This window comes from Macaca fascicularis, chromosome X (assembly GCF_037993035.2).
Source record: "Macaca fascicularis isolate 582-1 chromosome X, T2T-MFA8v1.1".
NCBI classification, from domain to species: domain Eukaryota; kingdom Metazoa; phylum Chordata; class Mammalia; order Primates; family Cercopithecidae; genus Macaca; species Macaca fascicularis.
The window spans coordinates 91,115,526-91,138,650 of NC_088395.1; the positions used below are offsets into that span (position 1 = coordinate 91,115,526).

The window sequence follows — 23,125 nt, forward strand, 5'->3', positions numbered from 1 at the left end:
CAATGAACTCATGCTTGACAATATTGCCAAGAGCATACACTGGGAAAAGGAGAGCCTCTTCAACAAATGGTGCTAGGAAAACTGGACATTCATATGGAGAAGAATGAAACTAGACCCCTATCTCTCACCATATAAAATTTTTTAAAAAATATGTATTAAAAACAACTCTAAGACCAGAAACTATGAAATTACTAGAAGAAAACTTTGGCAAAAATCTCCAGGACACTGTACTTGACAAAGATTTCTTGAGCAATACTCCACAAGCACAGGAAACCAAAGCAAAAATGGACAAATGGGATCACATCAAGTTAAAAAGCTTCTGCACAGCAAAGGAAACAATCAACAAAGTGAAGAGACAACACACAGAATGGGAGAAAAATACCTAAAACTACCTGTCTGACAAGGGATTAATAATCAGAATATATAAGGAGCTCAAACAACTCTATAGGAAAAAAATCTAACAATCTGATTTAGTAATGGGCAAAACACCTGAACAGACATTTCTCAAAATACGACACATAAATTGCCAACAGGTATATGGAAAGGTTCTCCACAACATTAATCTTCAGACAACTGCAAATCAAAACTAAAATGAAATACCATCTCATCCCAGTTAAAATGGTTTTTATCCAAAAGACAGGCAATAACAAATTCTGGTGAAGATGTAGAGAAAAGGGTTTCCTCATAAACTGCTGGTGGGAATACAAATTAGTACATGCACTATGGAGAACAGTTGGCGGTTCCTCAGTAAACTAAAAATAGAGGTACCATAAAATGAGACAATAAAGGTATCAGTATTTATCAAAAATAAAGGAAATCAGTAAGTTGAAGAGATATCTGCACTCCCATCTTTATTGTAGCACTATTCACAATAGCCAAGATTTGGAAACAACCTGAGTGTCCATCAACAGGTGAATAAATAAAGAAAATGTGGTATGTATACACAACGGAGAACTACTCAGTCATAAATAACAATGAGATTCTGTCATTTGCAACAACAGGGATGGGATTGGAGGTCATTATGTTAAGACAAATAAGCCAGGCACAGACATCATGTATTCTCACTTATTTGCAGGAGCTAAAATTTAAAACAATTGAACTCATGGAGATAAAGAGTAAAGAGATGATTACCAGAGGCTAGAAAGAGTAGTGCATTTTGTACAATAAAAGCGCAATAAGCCAAAATACCAATGTGGTAAATAAGTATTGGGCTGTTCTTTTGATACTAAGGAAAACAAAACCCAGTAAAGGAGTAGTCAGAACATTTATCATCATAATTGAGTGATATTGTTCTATTAATTGAAAAGTTAAGAAATTTTTAAAAATTAGCATCAAAGAGAGTAATAAACTTAGAAAGAAATTAAGGAAACAGAAATTTTCTCTACCGAGAAGTATGTAACATTCTTGAAAGAAATCTGAACAGATGTAATGAGTGAAAAATCATAACACATTCATGGATCAGAAGCATAATATGAAGTACTAATGCATGCCATGACGTGAATGAACCTTAAAAACATCATACTAATTGAAAGAAGCCACTCTCAAATGGCCCATATTATATTATATATATTATATGTTATATATATCATATATTATATGACTCCATTTATATTAAAATGCAGAAAAGATAAATCCATAGAGATAGAAACATTAGTGGTTGCTTAGTGACAGGATAGGGGATGCCATGTGCTAATGCATATGGGGTTCATTTTTGAGGTGATTAAATGTTCAAAAATTAGATTGTGGCGCTGCTTGAACAACTGTGAATATATTAGAAACCACTCAATTCATACTTTTAATGTGTGAATTTTATATTATGTAATATATGTCTTAATCAAATTATTTAAAAGTGATCCCTGCTAACTCTACCCACTCAACACAGATTACAATTATTTTTTTAAAAACTTGAATATTTTCCTGAGAGTCATTTTGACCAAGCCACTCAATCTTACTGGCTCTCATTTTCCTCAGGCAAAATAGCATTTGTGTTTGTTTAAATGCCTTGATATTTAAAGTTTCTATTGTTATTAAACTTTTGTTTCTTTTTAACAAAAGCACTAAAGTCCACAAGTAATAAAGAAGGTTGGAAGACATTACCAAGGCACTTTTACTAATAGAAATGTATTGTGCTTACAAAGATTTTTAAAAGAAGTTCACCAAAGTGCTTTACTTCTATTAATTCCAAAGACCTTCTAAAATCCATGAGAGATGTGAATGCAATTAATTATCAAGGCACAATAATAATTGAAATGATACATGTTGTATTCATGGCGCCTTTCTTCCAAAGCACCCCAATATCTTCACAAAGATGATCGTTAATAAACTTTAATCACAACAGCACTCTTGTGATAAGCAGGCAGTCTGACATAGAGGTAATATGAAAAGTGAATGGCAATTTGGAGGGAGACCAATATGATTGTAATCTGACTCCGTGAGTGAGGTTAGCCTGGAGAGTTTTTGAAATGGAACTTGATTGTTCATAGTATCTTGCTATAGTCACATCCTGCCGGTTTCCTTAATACTACTTCAACCCTTAATATTATATTCCCAAGAGTCTCCTAAAGAGAGCTGATTTTAACTTCTTAGTATCCTTTAGGATTTCTTCAATTTGTACTCAATTTTCTAAATAGCTTAGTACTATACTACCCTCCAGAAATAGTATCTCAGCTTGAAGATAAGTGCTGTAACACAGAAAAGAGGCAGCTATCTCTGCTGTATACTTTCAGGGTGAGAAACCCAAGAGCATTGTTTGTTTTCTTATAGTTTCATAGCAAGAATGTTGACAAAATGGAGAACTACAAACCACTGCTCAAGGAAATAAGACAGGACACAAATAAACAAAAAAACATTCCATGCTCATGGGAGGAAGAATCAATATTGTGAAAATGGCCATACTGCCCAAAGTAATTTATAGATTCAATGCTATCCCCATCAAGCTACTATCCACCTTCTTCACAGAATTATAAAAAAAACTACTTTAAATTTCATGAGGAACCAAAAAAGAGCCCGCATAGCCAAGACAATCCTAAGCAAAAAGAATAAGGCTGGAGGCATCACACTATCTGACTTCAAACTACACTAAAAGGTTACAGTAACAAAAACAACATGGTACTGGTACCAAAACAGATATATAGACCAATGGAACAGAACAGAGGCCTCAGAAATAACACCTCACATCTGCAACCATCTGATCTTTGACAAACCTGACAAAAACAAGCAAAGGGGAATGCATTCCCTATTTAATAAATGGTGCTGGGAAAACTGGCTAGCCATATGTAGAAAACTGAAATTGAACTCCTTCCTTACACCTTATACAAAAATTAACTCAAGATGGATTAAAGACTTAAATGTAAGACCTAAAACCATAAAAATTCTAGAACAAAAACTAGGCAATACCATTCAGGACATAGGCATGGGCAAAGACTTCATGACTGAAACACTAAAAGCAATGGGAACAAAAGCCAAAATTGACAAATGTGATCTAATTAAACTAAAGAGCTTCTGCACAGCAAAAGAAACTATCATCAGAGCGAACAGGCAACCTACAGTATGGGAGAAAATTTTTGCAATCTATTCATCTGACAAAGGTCTAATATCTAGAATCTACAAAGAACTTAAACATATTTACAAGAAAAAAAAATCTCATCAAAAAGTGGGCAAAGGATATGAACAGGCACTTCTCAAAAGAAGACATTTATGCAGCCAACAAAGATATGAAAAAAGGCTCATCATCACTGGTCATTGGAGAAATGCAAATCAAAACCACAATGAGATACCATCTCATGCCAGTTAGAATGGTGATCATTAAAAAGTCAGGAAACAACAGATGCTAGAGAGGATGTGGAGAAATAGGAACGCTTTTATACTGTCGGTGGGAATGTAAATTAGTTCAACCATTGTGGAAGTCAGTGTGGCGATTCCTCAAGGATCTAGAACCAGAAATACCATTTGACCCAGCAATCCCATTACTGGGTATATACCCAAAGGATTATAAATCTTTCTACTATAAAGACACATGCACATGTATATTTATTGCAGCATTATTCACAATAGCTAAGACTTGAAACCAACCCAAATTCCCATCAATGATAGAATGGATAAAGAAAATGTGGCACATATACACCATGGAATACTATGCAGCCATAAAAAAGGATTAGTTCATGTCCTTTGCAGGAGCATGGGTGAAGCTGGAAACCATCATTCTCAGCAAACTAACACAAGAACAAAAAAACCAAACACTGCATGTTCTCACTCTTATGTGGGAGGTGTACAATGAGAACACATGGACGCAGGAAGGGGAACATCTCACACTGGGGCCCATTGAGGGGTGGGGGGCTAGAGGAGGGATAGCATTAGGAGAAATACCTAATGTAGATGATGGGTTGATGGGTGAAGCAAAGCACCATGGCAAGTGTATACCTATGTAACAAACCTGCACATTCTGCACATGTACCCCAGAACTTAATGTATAATAATAATAGAAAGTTGACAAAAAGACCACGGATTCTATTCTAAGTTCTGATCCACGAGTGTTGGTGATAGAGCTTCAGCAACACCTTGGAGGCTAAAACTCCATGGATTCTACTTCTCCATGCTGCCTTGATTTTCCAAATATTAACTAACTGAACAAAGAGTTGGGGTTAAATGATTCCCCAGGGCTTCTCCACTATATTCTCTCAAGTCAGGTTGGCTTACACAGGTCTGATATAGTATAACAATGGGCTTTTAATGGTTGTAATGAAAGTGATAGCTTACTGCCAGTCTTCTTTCAGCCAGTGTTACATGTTATTTATTTCTCAAATAACTTCTGATAATTGTGGTCTGTGCAAAATTTTACTTGAAATGGAACGTAAATGAGACATAGACTAGCAGAGTTTCATTAACTTTCCAACTATTAGTTCATATGTATAAGAAGTTTATGTGCCAGGAAAGGTACAAAGAGCCTGGCCTAGATTTTTTTTTTTTTCGTTTCCTGTCACCAGATTCCTGTGAAGTAGGAATTGGTAACCACATTATACAAATAAAGAAACTGTTACACAAGAGGATAAGCCACTGGCTATACTATACCTTCTTATCTGTTCACAAGCAGAAAATGGCAGAGCTTGAATTTGAATCCAGGTCTGTCCATGCTCTAAGCTTATACTCTAAATTGTTATGTCAGGTTGCCTTTCTTTTAAGAAGATTACCATTCATACAACAGTTGCTAAATTTTGTTGCAATAAATAAAATAAAAGCAGGTTATTTTATTTTAAAAAATTGTTTCTTCAAAAACTCTGTCAGAAAAAAGTAGAGACTATGTAAAGGTAAAATCACAGGTTAAATTATCCTTTAGGGAGTGGTGGATTTTTAAAAAAATTAAAATTAAACCTTGCATTCTCAGACCTCCCAGTAAGTCAAATACACTTGAAATAGTTATGCTGTATGGTAAAGTAGAAAATACAATAAATAATACATTTCTGAGTTGGAATTCTGGTTTTGTCATTTACTAGCTATGTAATCCTAGGCAAGCAATTGAAATATGGATAAAATGCCTATCTGTCCAGATCATCATGAAGATTAAATGAATTTAGTTATATAAAGTGATCAAAGGTCCCAGCACATGGTCAGCCCTCAACAAATGGTAAGTGTTATTGTTATTACTATTATTAAGAACAACACTGAAGCAGTAAAGAAGTGCAAAAGAGTAGGTGGATGAAGGAGGGATGTGTAGAGGATATTAATGGTATGATTCAATGTTACTCTAAGCATGCTTCTTTAAAGAACAAGCACATAAAAATGAGTCAGTTATCAATAAAGAATGACTATTGATGATGATGGAGTTCTTGTGTTATGACCAGATGATAGAGAGATACTTCCTATACTGTGTTATTGCTTTTCATTTTCAAGCAGAGAGCTGTAAGATAGAGGGAGCTAAAAGAAGATGGTTCCTTAAACTGGTTCAGAACAGCCTGGAAGCATCTTAAATCCAGACAAATCTTAAGTATTGTGGTTGAAAAGATAGGAAGTGCTAGGCTGGGCCCAGTGGCTCACACCTGTAATCCCAGCACTTTGGGAGGCCGAGGGGGGCAGATCACCTGAGGTCAGGAGTTCAAGACCAGTCTGGTCAACATGGTGAAATCCCATCTCTAATAAAAATACAAAAATTATCTGGGCGTGGTGGCACACGCCTGTAGTCCCTGCTACTTGGGAGGTTAAGGCAGGAGAATTGCTTGAACCGGGGAGCAGAGGTTGCAGTGAGCCAAGATCACGTCACTGCACTCCAGCCTGGGTAACAGAGCGAGACTCTGCCTAAAAAAAAAAAAAAAAAAAAGGGAAAAGAAAAGAAAAGAGAAGAAGTTCTAGCCAGTAGTAAGGAAAAATGGCAACCATTCAAGCTCTGCTATTCAAATTCTCTAAAGCAGATTTTTCAGAGGGAATTATCTATAGGTTAAGAGATGTTCTGAGGTAGGCTTATACCTCACTGTTAATGTGATTATTTGAAGCATACCTGAACAATTGAATATATGAAACAGTAAATAAATAACAACTATTTTGCACATAGGTCTAAAATTGCAATAATTCTTACTCTGAATATGTCTTTTCCCTATAAACTTTTTAAATGACTACTTGACTACTGTCTCACTTAATGTTTTAATAAAGCATTTACATTTATAAAAAGCAGTTGGCTGAGTTACCATAGCCTCTGACTTCTCAGCCATCAGCACCTAAAGAAATGATTGACTTGCCTGGGTATGTACCAGGGAAGCCACCACTCATCTAGTGACAACTCCCCAAAATGCAACTGAAAACCATTATAGGAATAATCTATTTTCAAGAGCATGAGCCTGACCAATTTAACCCTATTTTAGTAGTGGGAAGTTTCATACTACCCATTAAGCTCCCATTTCCTGAACAAAATCATTTTAAATGTCAGGAAAAAACTGTCATATTATAAAAATGACTATATTCCTGAAAAAAGACCTCATCATTTAAAAACATGAGAAACAAAGCACAAGATTCTTCAAGGAGTTAACCCCAAACCACCACTTTGAAGCAAAAATCTCACATTACTTCAATACACGAGTTAAGCGATCCAGGTCCCAAATCTAACTGGATACAAACACAGTTTTTAAAACCTTTATAAAATAAATTTACACATTACCTGGTAATTGTTTTGGTTTTGTGATAATCTCAATTGGTTTGATGATGCAAAATGAGGAGAAAAATTACTCCTTAACGGATTTGTATTACTGTATATTGTACTAGATGCTGTATGTAATGAGGTCCGTGGTGTCAAATGGTAGTTTCTGTTTTGATACAGTACACTGTCTGACATATCTCTAATATTCACCATTTGTGAATTTGGCATATTTCTTCCTGGTCCAGGCAAGGTTGTACTTTGGTTCTCAGCTCGAAGGGAACTGCCACTTTCATAAAATCTCGAATAGCTTGGTATCTGTGCTCTCATCGATGCCAGCTCTTCCTCTCTGGCATATTCATCCTCAGCATCTCCAGTCTCCATTGCAATGGACAAACAATTTCCTTCTGCTGAGCTAGGCTTCTGTGGGGCATTTCCTCCCAGAATTCTCTGGGGGTAATCGCTAACTGCCAGTGAAAACACTTCACGGATTTCCAAGTTTTGTGTTCTACAGTAAGGGTCTCTAATAGTTGGCTTTTGCCCACATAAGTTATGTAATGCTGGACCTGTATGTTCAGGCTTATATGACCTTTGAATCCCAACTGGTTCAATTTTATAAGGTCGGTGGCACACAGAAGATTTTTGAGGTACTGTCATTTCAGAAGCTTGTACTGAAGAGTTTCCATAGTTTTTCTTTGTGTGATTGAATACTGAGTTTCCAGCATTTAGCACACTTGTCTGTCTTGACAAAATAATTGTTTTTTCACCTAGGAGCAGGGAAGCATTTTTACAGTGTGCTACTTGTCTTTGAACAGGAATGTGCAACTGAAACTCAGTATCATTTTTAGTGGCTGTTTTCTGCATAGGGATTTTATGTGCTTCTGTAATTTGTGTGTCTGTATGTTTGTTTGTTCCTTGCCTACTTGATGAATTGGCTGGACTGTATATACCAGTCACAATGACATCATTATTGGCAGATGTCCAAGAAGACTGCTGGCTTGAGGGTCGAGTAATATTAACCACATTTCTGACTGTAATGTCTGGAGCTGACAAAGAGGTTCCTGTTGTTGCTGTTCCAGATTCAGAGTTCTTACTACTCATCTTTCTTCTCTTATTGCCAACCCACGTCTGGAAGGATAAAACATGGTATTATAAAAAAAAATTTAAAACAAACCAAGAAAAAACAAATTTTACATGATACATTATATTTTCATTTGTTTTGGAACCAAAGTGTGCATAAAAGTAAAAGAAAAAGATAAAATAACAGAAAAGCTAACTAAAGTATAAAGACAAAGATGATCAGGGACTCATACTTAATAAATACCTTCAAACTTTGAGAACAGAGTGTATTATTGTTTCTCTCCTCATAACACATCCAACTAATATGTATCAAGAAACTTAAAAATGTTTATACACTTTGACATAGTAAATATATTTATGGTAATTTATCCTAAAAATAACCTACAAATGTAGATAAAGTTTATATGCAATGATGTTCATCATATATTTATTTATAATACTGAAAAATTAAGAACATACTAAAGATAGGCTATTTAATGGCATTAAGAAATGCTCATAGTGTTGTTAAACAAATACACAATTGCAATCTTTAGGCTCATCAACTTCCATTTTATAAATATATTGTAACTTGCTTAATTTCATACTATCAGGTATTTATAGTAGTTTTTGAAATATTCTTTATTATAAATCATATTGCCATATACCTCGTCGTAGAAGCATCTTTGTACTGCTGCTCCATTAGAATGTAATACTAAAAGAAAAATTGCTAGGCTCTAATATTTTCGAAGTGCCCTCCAATGTAAGAGTTCTGGTTTCCTCACACCCTCACCAAGAGTTTGCATTATCTTTTTATAGTCTTTACTAGTCCAGGAGTAAATAAAAAGTGTATAATTGCTGCTTTGATATGAATTTCTATGGTTACAATATTACTTTCATAGAATTCCCTATCCATTACCTTTACCTATTTTTATATTGAGGTGTTTACCTTTTTAAATTGATTTGTAAGAGTAATTTTCTACTAAAGACAGTAATAATTCTTTGTTACAAGTTGTAAATTTTGTTTTCAGTTTGTCATTAATTTATGGTAGTTATTGTCTTCTTTACATTTTTCTCTACTTACCAAATTTTGTACAATAAATAGATATTTTCTAAACAGAATAAGATTATTAATAAAAATACTAGTGGTTGACGTTTAGGATTTAATTACAAAATATGTATTTTAATGTAAGTAATTTATTATAATGATCTTAGTATTATTTTTCTGAGTCACGGATCTAAAATTATACAATAAGAAATATATTCTATAATGTGATTACTAAACTTTATAATGATTCCAAAATGCATACCATATTATAAACACCAAAGCACATTAATCTATTAAGAATTAAACAGGCCAGGCCCAGTGGCCCATGCCTGTAACCCCAGCACTTTGGGAAGCCAGGCAGGAGGATCTCTTGAGGCCAACATTTTGAGACCAGCCTGGGCAATATAGTGGGACTCGGTCTCCACCAAAAATTTTCCTAAAAAAGAATTAAAAGAACTGAATAAATGAAAACATGAAATGAACCAGCCTTGAACAAACATGGTTCAGAGTATATTTGTTTAACTTTTATATGGATGTGTTTTTGAAGACCACATAAACTGTCAAATTTTCAATGTTTACTGTACATCTTATACAATTTAAAATTATATACGACATTAGTGTTGCTGTAATACTGTAAATAAAAGCTAATATATATTGAATCCCCATTATGTGATCTCTCTATAGATAGACAGATGATAGATAGATAGATAGATAGATAGATAGATAGATAGATAGATAGATAGATAGATTTTCATTTGCCTTGGAACCAAGGTGTACATACAGGTAAAAGAAAAAAATAAAATAAAAAATCTAAAGTATAAAGAATATATAATAATCTATAAAGGATCTATAATAAAGGATCTATAATAGATCTGTCTATATAGAGTGTTATATATATACATATGTATAAAAAACCTCCTTTGGTAGGTGTTATTTTTCTAATTGTGTAAATGAAGAAACTGAGGTTCAGAAATAATAAATAGCTTGTGGAAGGATATTCTACGCGCAAGTGAGAGAGCAAAGATTCCGTCAATTCTACCTTGCCTGAAAGCACATTAAACCTTCCACTACCCTACATGTAGTGGTTAGAAACTCCTGAAAATAGTCATCTCTATTGGCCATTTTATTTTTATAATTATTGTTTCTCCCATAAAGAAAATGTTCCACAAACTGTAGTGTTCCACTTTACTTCACATGAGGCAGTGGAAATTTTAAACTCACTCTGACTTTCATGAAACAGCAGGAGTGAGAATGATAAGCGGAAAGATGTACGAATATAAATGTCACAGGAGACGGGAGAAAAACTAAAAGGTTTTAAATTATATACTAGAGAAATATTTAAAACTAAAATGTTAAAAGTTGAATTTTACAAATATTCAAAATAAGTTGCCACATTATGGCTTTTTAAGTAAAAATAATCTGTGAGAAACATAACGTATTTGTACATAATCTTTACAAAAATATAAAAGCATTACATTAAAAAATTTAATGGGAAAGCACAGTAAAATTATAAAATTTGAATTCAAGAACTATGACATCTGGAGGACAGCTCTGGGCCACTTAAAGAAAGAAAAACACACGCACACAACATAACCTACTGTGTTCTCTTCACTCAATGTCTACTTTAACTCAGGAAGTTTAAGAGTGATTTTAGTGCATTGCAAATTTATGGCTTACTTATAAAGTTGTATAGTTTATACATGCATATGCATAATATATATAGTTTCTTATGTAGCTTAATAGATATTTATATAATGTACTCATCAAAAAGTAAAATGCAGTAGAATAATCTCCATATACATAAGAAATAGCTATATAGCAACCTAGCAACCTCCCTTGTCCAGAACACAACCAACATAGATGTCACGAGATCCATGTACTTCACTACAACACCTAACCTTAAAACCAACTGTCAACAACAAATTAGAAATTGCAAAATAGAAGGGATATTAGTGATAGAGGTTGCTGTTGACAGGCACCGCGAGAGTACCAAAACTAAAATTGTTCACTAAACATTGCTCACTAAAGGGAAAAGAGAAGGAACACAAAACAGAAGCAATGGGAGAAATCACTAAATAGCAGTCTGGCGTCCTTTAAGGAAAAAAATAACTCCATATACCTTACCAAGTTGTGAGTATTATTATTTTATGGCACAGTATAATAATTGATTTCCATAGTGAAAACCCTGAGTCAAAAAGTAAGGGTTCAATTATTTTCCACATTCTCAATTGCAAAAAGTAGGAAAGTATATAAATAGGAAGGTATATAAGAAATATTTCCATTTAAAATGAAAATAAGGAAAATACATTGCCTGAGGTTTCCCAAAAGCTGAATTAAATTTTACTAAAATTTGTTCAGTTGTTATCAATTATTATCAAAATATACCAAAGCTTATAAGATGTAAATGATTCTCATTTATGTTACATCTTAAAAGATGTGTCAAACAAAATTGATATGATGAGAAGTTGGGCTTAGGAACTAATAAAGTGATATTACACAGGAAAAAAAGAAAGAAAAGTCATTCGGTCATTAATCTTTAGTGTCCATAAATTTATGTTTCAGTTCTCTCTTTGAAATTCACTGTCTCTAAACTTCTTTCCCTTTTTTTTATATCTCTTTCTTTGTTTTCTTGTTTTTTTACCCCAGTATATTTATTTTTGCTTGATGTTTTAACTTTTTAAGTTTTCTTTACATTGAGATCAAGTTCTCAATACAGTGGGACTTAAAGATTTTTTAAAAGAAAAATGCAATGAATACTTTATTAATAATAATAAAGATCTCTTTCAAGTAGAACATGTAACCCTAGCAAAGTATCCGGGGAAGCGGGTGGGATATAGAGTGATGAGTCTACAAAAAAATTCCTTTTGCCCTTTAACTGGAAAAGCCATCAAAATTGTGTTGGGATTTAGATTAGGAAGACTGAATTTCTGTAAAATTTACATTGGAATGGAGGGAATGAATCCATTTTTTACACTTCTTTGTAACATGTTAACATTTTACTGATAATCTATATTCTAAGAAATTATATATTTCATTCCCATTGTTTGTTCTAGATTTTCACACCATTTTGAGCATAAATATAAATCTCTGTATTTCAACACTCTCAATATTCAATCACAATAAAGTAAGTTATGAGGGGAAGATTGCAATAACACATTGGAAATATGAAAGATTTCACAATATGAAAGATTTTCACAATGCAGCTGCCTGGCAAGGGTTTTCACTTTAAGGTAATGACAAGATAAAAGAAAAAAAAAAAGCAGAGAAAATTACTGCAGGAAAAAGAAAGTAGCACTTGTTAACTGCAATCTCATCAACTTAAAATCTAATACATTTTTATATTATATTTTCTAATACAGTTAGACATTTTGCTCTGTGGCTTAGTGAAGATATTTCAAATAAGCCATGTAGAGCTGTTAATAGGAGATATTTCTGGTTCTTAAACAAATCTGAGTATGATGACTGGTCTCAGAAAATAAGAAACAGATATCCTGGGCCGGGCGCGGTGGCTCATGCCTGTGATCCCAGCACTTTGGGAAGCCGAGGCGGGCAGTTCATCTGAGGTCAGGAGTTCGAGACCAACCTGTCCAACATGGCGAAACCCAGTCTTTACTAAAACTACAAAGAATTAGCCAGGCGTGGTGGTGGGCACCTGTAATTCCAGCTACTTGGGAGGCTGAGGCAGGAGAATCGCTTGAACCCGGGAGGTGGAGGCTGCAGAGAGCTGAGATCGCGCCACTGCGCTCCAGCCTGGGCAACAAGAGCAAAACTCCATTTCAAAAAAAAAAAGAAAAAAAAAAAGAAAAAAAGAAACAGATATCCTGGATATTTTTGTCTAGAATTGGTGGCATAATTCCCTATTTGAAGGCGAATAAATATTGTAGTCTTTAAGAAACACATATTCTGAATAATTATTAAGCTATACTTATCTTTAGGGTCTTTGAAGGTACATCGAAAGCAAAATAAACTTAAGAACAGACATCCTTTCTCTTTCCTAAATTAGCCTAATGAATGTGAAGTAGGAGAAAGTTGCTAATCTTTCAATCACTAAGATTTCACACCAAGAGGATTTGTAACATTTTCAAACAGACATAAAAGTTCCTATGCATTCAATAAAATCCGTGACCAGTTCTGTTAGATTTATTTCTTGTCTTTTCTCAATCACCTTCTCATTACCTTTCAAGAATGTAGCAGCTCTGATTTTTACACTGAATAACTATGACTGTGATAAAGAAAAATTTATTCCCTTAGGATTCCTTGTCCCTTACTTGCCTACCCATCAAAATGCACGCATTTTGCTTAGAAAGAGAACGTATTTATAAAGCAGACCAAATGCCTGATGAAAAATTCAGATACAATGAAAAATACGTCACCTATAGTATTCACTTGATAAATGCCTGTTTTACTGATATCATTTTTGGGGATTACATCTACATTAATTTGGGGTTTAAAGAGCATAAGATCAACAATGAATCTTAAATGTATGTATTAGATTAAAAAGCTAAGATTTTAAAAAGATGTTTACCTGCAAGAGTTTTTGTGTTTTCAAGGTATTTATAGAAACAAATATAAACTGAAAGATTAGTCCTATTTATTTTTAAAACAGTATTGTTATACCAGGGAAGTGAAGTTGTTTATAAAATTAGTGACTTCATACCCTGAGTATGTTTCTCGTATTAAGCAAATATCACTTGTAATAAGAAGCTTTAAATTTGAGTGTAAGACCTCAATACTTACCCTGACTACACTGAAGTCCAGCTTAGTCTCCTGTGCACACTGTAATATGAGCTGAAAGCAATTTTTACTTTGATTTGTCATTCCATTTTCATAATAACGCTGTAAAATCCTTTGTTGTTCTACAGTAAATACAGAACGTAGATTCATCTAAAAATAAAAGAAGATATTCTGAAAATTGGAATAAAAATTTGGTATGTGTAGAATTTGTACTCCTATTTTTTTAATACAATTTCAGTGCTTCCAAGCTGTAAGACTTCTGCAAGTGAATTAATCCCCAGTAGTGGGCAATAATTTGTGTGCTAAAGGGAGACAGCTTCTCAATGAAAAATATGCATAGTGCAAACACTTATTGAATTTATTCAGATAATGTACCAACTTTAAAGAAAAAAAAACACAAAACAAAAAAGATGAAAGTCTTTATCTGGTTAGTGTTAATATATGGGGGAAAAAAAGGTAATTTCACTGAAATAAATATTTATGGCTAGTAAAGTCAGAGATGGTGGTAGCCATACGTGATCAATTATCAACAGGGACACTCACTGTTCTTTGTCAAGCAAGGCATCTGGCATATGTCTTATAGCCAGAAGCTCTGCTCTGGAACAAAAGGGTGCTTTTGTTTTTCCTCTTGGATAAAGGGATTCTTCTTATATATTAAAACAAAACCTCTCTTTAGAGCTCAAATATAAAAAAGAAGGTTTAGTGACTGTGAACATTTCTGTGCTTTAGGGAATACTAACCAAAATAATTATTTTAATAAACATAGAATATACATAAAAATTTTAAATTATGTACATTTTACTAAAAACAACCATGTTAAAACTATGTACCTTTTAATTAAATTGACATCATCACAATTTGACAAGATAAGTTAGAAAAATGTTTTATCTTTCCTGCCAATAGATAAAATGTTTAATACTAAGGGTATACAACTCTGTGAATTTAAAGAATAATAAGTCAGGTCAAACTCTTCTTTAAAAACGATAAATTCTAGTAGTGCATTTAATAAAGAATCCTTGTGATTAGATTAAGTCAATTTTGGGTTCTTGTTAAAAGCTGTCACACTAAACTTGTTAATCCCAAAAATTGACAGAAAAAAATACCACATCTTTTCCAAGAAAAGTGTCTCCTCAAAATTAAGAAAACAGCAACACATTAGTTGGGCATGGTGGTGTGAGCCTGTGGTCCCAGCTACTTGGGAGGCTGAGGTAGGAGGATTGCTTGAACCCCAGATGTGGAGGTTGCAGTGAGCTGAAATCACACCACTGTACTCCAGCCTGGGTGACAGAAACTGTCTCAAAACAGAAAAAAAGAGGAAAGAAAAGAAAAGAAAAGAAAGGAAGAAAGGAAGGAAAGAAGGAAGGAAGGAAGGAAGGAAGGAAGGAAGGAAGGAAGGAAGGAAGGAAGGAAGGAAGGAAGGAAGGAAGGAAGGAAGAAGGAAGGAAGGAAGGAAGGAAGGAAGGAAGGAAGGAAGGAAGGAAGGAAGGAAGGAAGGAAGGGGAGAAGAAGAAAAGAAAAGAAGAAAAGAAAAAAGAAAGAAAAGAAAAGAAAAGAAAAGAAAAGAAAAAAGAAAAAAAGAGCAACAACAAAGCTCTTCAAGCCAAACCAGACAGGAATTTTTCTAGCATACTGTGTATGGAAATAATCAAGTACATTGACATGGAAATAACATCTTTCTCTGAATGCTTTGAACAATAAAGCTCTCTAATAAGGAAAGTAAGCAGTCACCCAGTCATCCAGTGCAGTCGGTACACCTGACTTTCTTTCTTGACCACACAAGCATCTATCTCATCTATCTCCTATCTAATGTTAAGAGATCTGATGAGAGAAAATCAGATGTAGGCAAGCACCAGGAAAGATGAGAGTAAAGTTTCTCTCTGAAACATCAGAAGCAAAGACTTCTACGGACTTTCTGAAGGGGATCTCATTCAGTGCACTAATGTGTAAGTCTAAACTGAACGAAATTTTCAAGGATGCGTGGACAAGTGAGCAGGAACAATATCCATTAAAGCATTTTTTTTTTTTTCACTATCATGGCTGCCAGATTTCAGAGCAGTTTGGGGTTTCTTTTCCTAAATGATTCAGCCGCAGTCAAGAGAAGAGTCAGAAGATAGAGGTCAAATACCGGAAATATTTCTGGTATTTAGAAGCTGGTATGGATTTAGAAGCAAGGTACTTTGAAATGGGTTCTGAGGACAATGGTGAACTTCAAATCATTAATGTACAATCAGAGCTCTGATCCTCCTCTGCAAGGCTGTACCTACTGCAAAAAGCCTAAAGTACAAGATGTAAGTGATCACCAAGTATGATAAAATCTGCCCCATGTTTTCCCATTAGCTGGCTGCAACTCTTACATTTATCTAAGTGTGATATCAACCTACAAAACACACCAGGTCCTTCCCCATTGATACCAATAGCCAAATAAAGATTACTGAATACTAAACAGATTTCCGGATACTGCAACTCTGACAATAGACAATGCAGATGCAGGGACCTTTTAGTTTTCCCTTTAAATTCAGAAACAACAGCAGCAAGGCCACTTGGCTCAAAAGATCTACTATATTATAGGAAGTTAATTCTTTACAACAACTAGATAACCCCATTTGAGCAAGATAATTTATCATTACCTTCATCCACCCTAGTTATCTTGGCCTCTGAAGTGGCAAGATATTGAATGACTGCACAGCCAAATTTCTTAATCATTTGCAACAAAATAATAAAAATAAACAGAGTTTTAAAAACCATATCTTTTAAAGTTGGGTTTTTATTTATGTGGAAGATAAAATGACAAAGCATTGGTTCCCTGGAAATTGAAGTCTGTTGGGTTGTGGTGGGGATGGTGGCTGAATTAAGGGATTGAGTGTTGAAGTAACAATTCATTTACTTTTACCCCCAATATTCTATATTGTGCTACCCATTCAGCACATGCCCACCCATAGGAATAAGACAACCTCGGTTTTATGCTCAGCTTCATTGCTGACAATTTGGTAAATCATTTAATTTCCATGAATACCCATTACTAAGTCTGTAAAATGCTGGATTGTACAAGTCATCTTGTCTATCACTCTGATTGCTACAAATAAGTTATGATATATGAACTCATTTGTCTTAAATTGTAAAGCATGTTATAGTTGTAATATACCTATATTTTTAGTATAACTAGGCTCTTAAGTTTATATATCATATTTAGATATGGAATTTTTCAGGTTCTACTCAGGTTTAAGATTCAGTATTTTGATGAAGATTCTAAGACATTGAGAAAATATTAAATCATGCTTAGTATGTTCTATTCAAACAAGCTAAACAATGAGTATAATTTTTTAGATTTGTTGCTTTGGAAGTACCTGAAACATACAGCTTCTAAGAATGACTGCTTCCTTAGGTATTTCAGATAGCTAAGGCTATATTTTCACATGGAAACATTTGAGATAAATTCCTATATGATGTAACACTGTTCTTACAGATTCGATGCCATACTTAAAAGCAGCTCAATGCCTTACTAATGCCCCCGCTAATTAAAACATTTGAAAAGTACTAAAAAATTAACTTATAAGTATTCATTACTGGAAAACAAGATATTCTAAATGGGATGACACATTTGGAGGCTGAGGCAGGAGGATTTTTTGAGACCAGGAGTTTGAAACCAGCCTGGGCAGCATGGTGAGACCCCCACCTCTACAATTTTTATTTTTTTAATTTTAATTAATGTGGCATGGTGGTATGTGCCAGTAGACCAGTAGACCTAGCTATTCAGGAGGTTCAGGTGGTAGGGTCTCTTGAACCCAGGAGTTTGAGGTTACAGTGAGTTATGATTGCACCACTGCACTCCAGCCTGGGTGACAGAACAAAATCCTGTCTCTAAATAAATAAGCAAATAAATAAAATGGGACAAGTCCATAAATCATCACCAATTCAAATATAACACATTCTTTCCAATATTAAAAATGTGCATTTTGGATAAGCCATTGATGTTTTTGTTTACAAAGTGTTGAGCCAAGTTAAACATAACACATTGAATATCTTATTTTGGTCAACATGTCTATATTAATATTGTACTTTTTATCTATTGTTATTATTCACTTCTAAACTTACATACAGTAAAATTCACTGTTTTTCATGTACAGTTTTATGAGTTAAGAGAAATGTATATAGTCATCAAACCATCACCAAAATCAAGACACAGAATAGTTTTTTCACTCCCAAAAGTTTCCCTATGCTGCTTGCTTAGCAAGCCCTCCAGCTACCCCAGCTCCTGGCAACCACTGTTTCTATAATTTTGACTTCTGTAGACTACCATATAAATGGAATCAACATGTAGACTTTTCAGCCAGCTTCTTTTACTTAGCATAGAGCATTTGAGATAAATATGTGTTGCTGTGTGTCATCAGTAGTTTGTCCCTTTTTCTTTTAAAGTCGTACTTCATTGTATTAATGTACCACAGTTAATTCATCCACTGAAGGACACTGAATCTGTTTTGAGTTCTTGGCTGTTATGAATAATGCTGTTAAGAACATTTGCACACAGGTTTCTGTGTGCAGGTAAGTTTTCATTTCTCTTGAGTAAATACCTAGGAATGAAATTTCTGGGTGGTATGGTAAGTGTATGTTTAACTTCATAAGTTGTTAACCTGTTTTCAAAATTGGCTGTACAAATTTGCATTCTCAAATGCACTGAAAAACATTCAGTGAAAGATTCATTTCTTTCACTTCCTCATCAACATTTATTACAGTCATTTTTTAAAAATTTAGCCATTACCTAGGTGTGTAATTGAATATTATTGCTGTGGTTTTAATTTGCATTTCTCTAGTAACAAACGTTGTTGAACATCTTTTTGTATACTTATACACCACTTCTTTGTGGAAGTGTTTTACTCAAATATTTCCCATAAGTTTTAATTGTGTTGTTTGTTTACTTATTATTGAGTATTGAGGGTTCATTATATATTTTGGATACAAACTCTTCATCAGAAATATGATTTCCAATGTTTCTCCACCTGTGGCTTATCGTTTGCTAATTATTTATATCTTGTTTGATTTCTTTTACTAGAGATTTATAGTTTTCAGAAAACAGATCCAGCACATACTCTGTTAAATAAACACCTATATATTTTCTGGGGTTTTTTTTGGGGGGGGGTATTACTGTAAATTGTATTTTTTTTAACATTTCCAATTGTTCAGTGCTAGTTTATTAACCTGCAATTGATTTTGGTATATTGAAGTTGTATTCTGCAACTTTGCTAAACTAACTTACTACTTCCAGGGGATTCAGTTGATTGTTTGGTATTTTCTACACAATCATGTCCACAAACAGGGACAAGTTTATTTCTTGTTTTCTGATATGCATTCCTTTCATTTTTCTATTTTGGCCTAAATGGACTGGCTAGGACATAAAGCATGATGTTTTAATAAGAGCTATAAGAGTAGACATTCTTGCCTTATTCTCAAGTTTGGAGGGAAAGCGTTAAATCTTTCACCATTAAGTATGATGTTCACTACAGGTTTTTCATACATGCCTCTCACCAGGCTAAAGAAGTTCCCTTTTATGTTTATTAAACTGAGTTTTTATTATTACTATTATTATTGTTACCACTAATGGATATTGAATTTTGTTAAATGCTTTTTCTTGCATCTATTGAAATGATTGTATAGTTTTTATTCCTTAATCTTTTGAAATGGTAAATTATGCTGATTGATTTTCAAATGTTAAACCAGCCTTCTCTTCCTGGAGGAAACCTCAGTTGGTAGTGATGTATTATTCTGTTTATATATAATTTGATTAAATTTTTAAATATTTGGTTAAGAATGTTTTAGTCTATTTTTGTGAGGGATATTTGTATGTGGTTTTCTTTTCTTGCACTGTACTTGGTTTTAGTACCAGGGTAATAAGTTAGGAAGTATTTCCTTCATTTATGTATTCTAGAAGAAATCACATGGAATTGCTAATAATTTTATTTAAATCTTTCTTAGAAATCACCAGCGAAACCATCTGAACATGGAGTTTTCTTTGTGGGAATGTTTTGAAGTACAAATTACATTTCAATATTATTCAGATAATCTATTTATTATCGAGTGAGTTTTGATAGTTTGTGTCTTTCAAGGAATTGCTCCATTTCATGTAAGTTGTTGAATTCAAAGGTATAAAGTTGTTTATTAATAGTTTATTGTTTATTATTATTGTTTTACTGTCTGTAAGGTCTGGGGTGATGTACCTTTTTTCTTCTTGGTATTGGTAAATTGTTCTTCTTTATTTAGCATTTATTTACTGATCTTTTAAAAGATCACTGTTATTGATCATTTAAAAGAACTAGCTTTTAGTTTCATTAGTTTTGTCTATTGTTTTTCTGTCTTCATTTTCACTGATTTCTACTCTCTATTTTTTGTTCAACAAGTAATATTGAGTGCCTTCAATGTGCCAGATACAATGTACAAGGGACACAATATTTATCACAGGAGATATAGTGGATCCAGTGCTCATTGTTAGTCTTTTGATGCCACAGATTCCACATCACTGAGAGGTTATTTGGTTTGATTTTGTCCACCATTCTATTTACCGGACATATTTATTTTCCTACAACACTCTGCAACCCTTGTTTTCTGCCTTGTGTCATTTTATTAAACAAATTGGCATCTGTTTTCCCTCTCTACAGGTGACTTTTCTCACCTTTTTAAGTGCTTGTACAATTTTTTTTCTTAATTCCTAAATTTCAGTGACCATTAAATTCAATCTCAACCTTTATTTTTATTTTTTTTTATTTTTTACTTTTAGATTCAGGATGTATATATGAAGGTTTCTTTATTTTTTATTTTTTATTATTATTATACTTTAAGTTCTAGGGTACATGTGCATAACGTGCAGGTTTGTTACATATGTATACTTGTGCCATGTTGCTGTGCTGCACCCATCAACTCGTCAGCACCCATCAACTCGTCATTTACATCAGGTATAACTCCCAATGCAATAAGGTTTCTTACTTGGGTATATTGGATGATGCTGGGGTTTGCACTTCTAGTGAACCCGTCACCCAAATAGTGAACATAGTACCCAATAGGTAGTTTTCCAAATCTTGACTGCCTCCCTCCCTCCCCACTTTTGGAGTAGTCAGTGTCTATTGTTTCCATCTTTATGTCCACATGTACCTATTGTTTAGCTTCCACTTATAAATGAAAACATGTGTTATTTGACTTTCTGTTTTTGTATTAATTCACTTGGGATAATGGCCTCCAGCTGCATCCATGTTGTTGCAAAGAATATGATTTCATTCTTATTTATGGCTATGGAGTATTTCATGTTGTATATGTACCACATTTTCGTTGTCTAATCCACTGTTGATAGACACTTAGATTGATTCCATGTCTTTGTTATTATGAATAGAGCTGAAATATATATATGAGTCAAGGTATCTTTTAGATAAGACAATTTTTTTTTTTCCTTTGGGTAGATACCCCGTGGTGATACTACTGGGTCAAATAATAGTTCTAGTTTTAGTTCTTTGAGAAATCTCCATACTGCTTTTCACAGGGGTTGTATTAGTCCATTCTCATACTGCTATAAAGAACTTTCCAAGACTGGGTAACTTAAAGAGGAAAGAGGTTTAATTGACTAACAGTTCTGCATGGCTGGGGAGGCTTCAGGAAACTTACAATCATGGCAGAAGGGAAAGTAAACATGTTCATCTTCACATGGTGGCAGGAAAGAGAATAATGATAGCCAAGAAAAGTGGAAGCCCCTTATAAAACCATAACATCTCATGAGAACTTACTCATTATCATAAGAATAGCATGGGAGAAACTACCCCCATGAGTCAATTGTCTCCCATTGGTCCCTTCCACAACATGTGGGAATTCTGGGAGGTATATTTCAAGTTGAGATTTTGGTGGGGACACAGCCAAACCATATCATTCCATCTCTGGCCCCTCCTAAATCTCATGTCCTCACATTTCAAAACACAATCATACCCTTCCAAAAATCCCCCAAAGTCTTAACTCATTCCAGCATTAACCCAAAAGTCCAAGTCAAAAGTCTCATCTGAGACAAGGCAAGTCACTTCCACCTATGAGCCTGTAACATCAAAAGCAAGTTAGTTACTTCCTAGATACAGTGGGAGTACAGGCATTGGGTAAATACACCATTCTAAATGGGAGAAATTGGCCAAAATAAATGGGCTATAGGCCCCATGCAAGTTCAAAATCCAACAGGGTAGTCATTAAAACTTAAAGTTCCAAAATGATCTCCTTTGACTCCATGTCCCAAATTCAGTTTATGCTGATGCAAGGGATGGGCTTCAAGGGGCTTGGGCAGCTCCAATCTTGTGGCTTTGCAGGATACAGCCCCCACCCCAGCTGATTTCACAGACTGGTGTTAAATGTACATGTCTTTTCCAGGCTCATGGTGCAAGGTGTCGGTTGATTGGCCATTCTTGTGTCGAGGACAGTGGTCCTCTTCCCACAGCTCTACTCTCTGTGCAGGGGCTCCAACCCCACATGTCCCTTCCACATTGCCCTAGCAGAGGTTCTCCATGAGGGCTCCACCCATGAAGCAAATGTCTGTAGGGACATCCAGGTATTTTCATACATCCTCTGAAATCTAGGTGGAGGTTCTCAAACCTCAATTCTTGACTTATGTGCACCTGCAGGACCAACAACATGTGTAAGTCACCAAGGTTTAGGTGGCTTTGCACCCCCTGAAGCAATGGCCTGAGCTGTATGTTGGCTCTTTTTAGCCATGGCTGGAATGCAGGGCACCAAGTCCCGACTGCACAAAGTAGCAAGGCCCAGGGCCTGACCCATGAAACCATTTTTTCTTTGTAGGTCCCTGCACCTCTGATGGGCGGGCTGCCGTGAAGACCTCTGAAATGCCCTGGAGACGTTTTCTCCATTGTCTTGGTGATTAGCATTTGGCTCCTCATTACTTATGCAAATTTCTGCAGCTGGCTTGAATTTCTCACCAGAAAATGTAATTTTCTTCACTGCATCATCAGGCTGTACGTTTTCCAAACTTTTATGCTCTGCTTCCTCTTAAATGCTTTGTCACTTAGAAATGTCTTGCAGCAGATACCCTAAATCATCTCTCAAGTTCAAAGTTTCACAGATCTTTAGGTAAGGGGTAAAATACCACCAGTCTTTTTGTATAGCAAGAGCTACCTTTACCCCAGTTTCCAACTAGTTTCTCA

At 34.5% G+C, this 23,125-nt stretch overlaps 1 protein-coding gene across 8 annotated transcripts in view; it reads right to left on the reverse strand.

Moving 5' to 3' along the window:
- The window catches only part of HDX (highly divergent homeobox), a 193,789-nt gene that overhangs the window by 145,131 nt on the left and 25,533 nt on the right, over window positions 1-23,125 (reverse strand). For 4 of the 8 annotated variants that reach the window (XM_074029321.1, XM_015444121.4, XM_005594041.5 and 1 more), the window contains 2 exons: window positions 13,959-14,105; window positions 7,142-8,245 (listed from right to left, as the gene is read on the reverse strand). In XM_074029321.1, the coding sequence (XP_073885422.1) occupies window positions 7,142-8,245; window positions 13,959-14,105 (1,251 nt within the window). The remainder of the gene's footprint in view (window positions 1-7,141; window positions 8,246-13,958; window positions 14,106-23,125) is intronic. The other 4 variants (XM_074029324.1, XM_074029322.1, XM_065538698.2 and 1 more) reach the window with 1 other exon arrangement.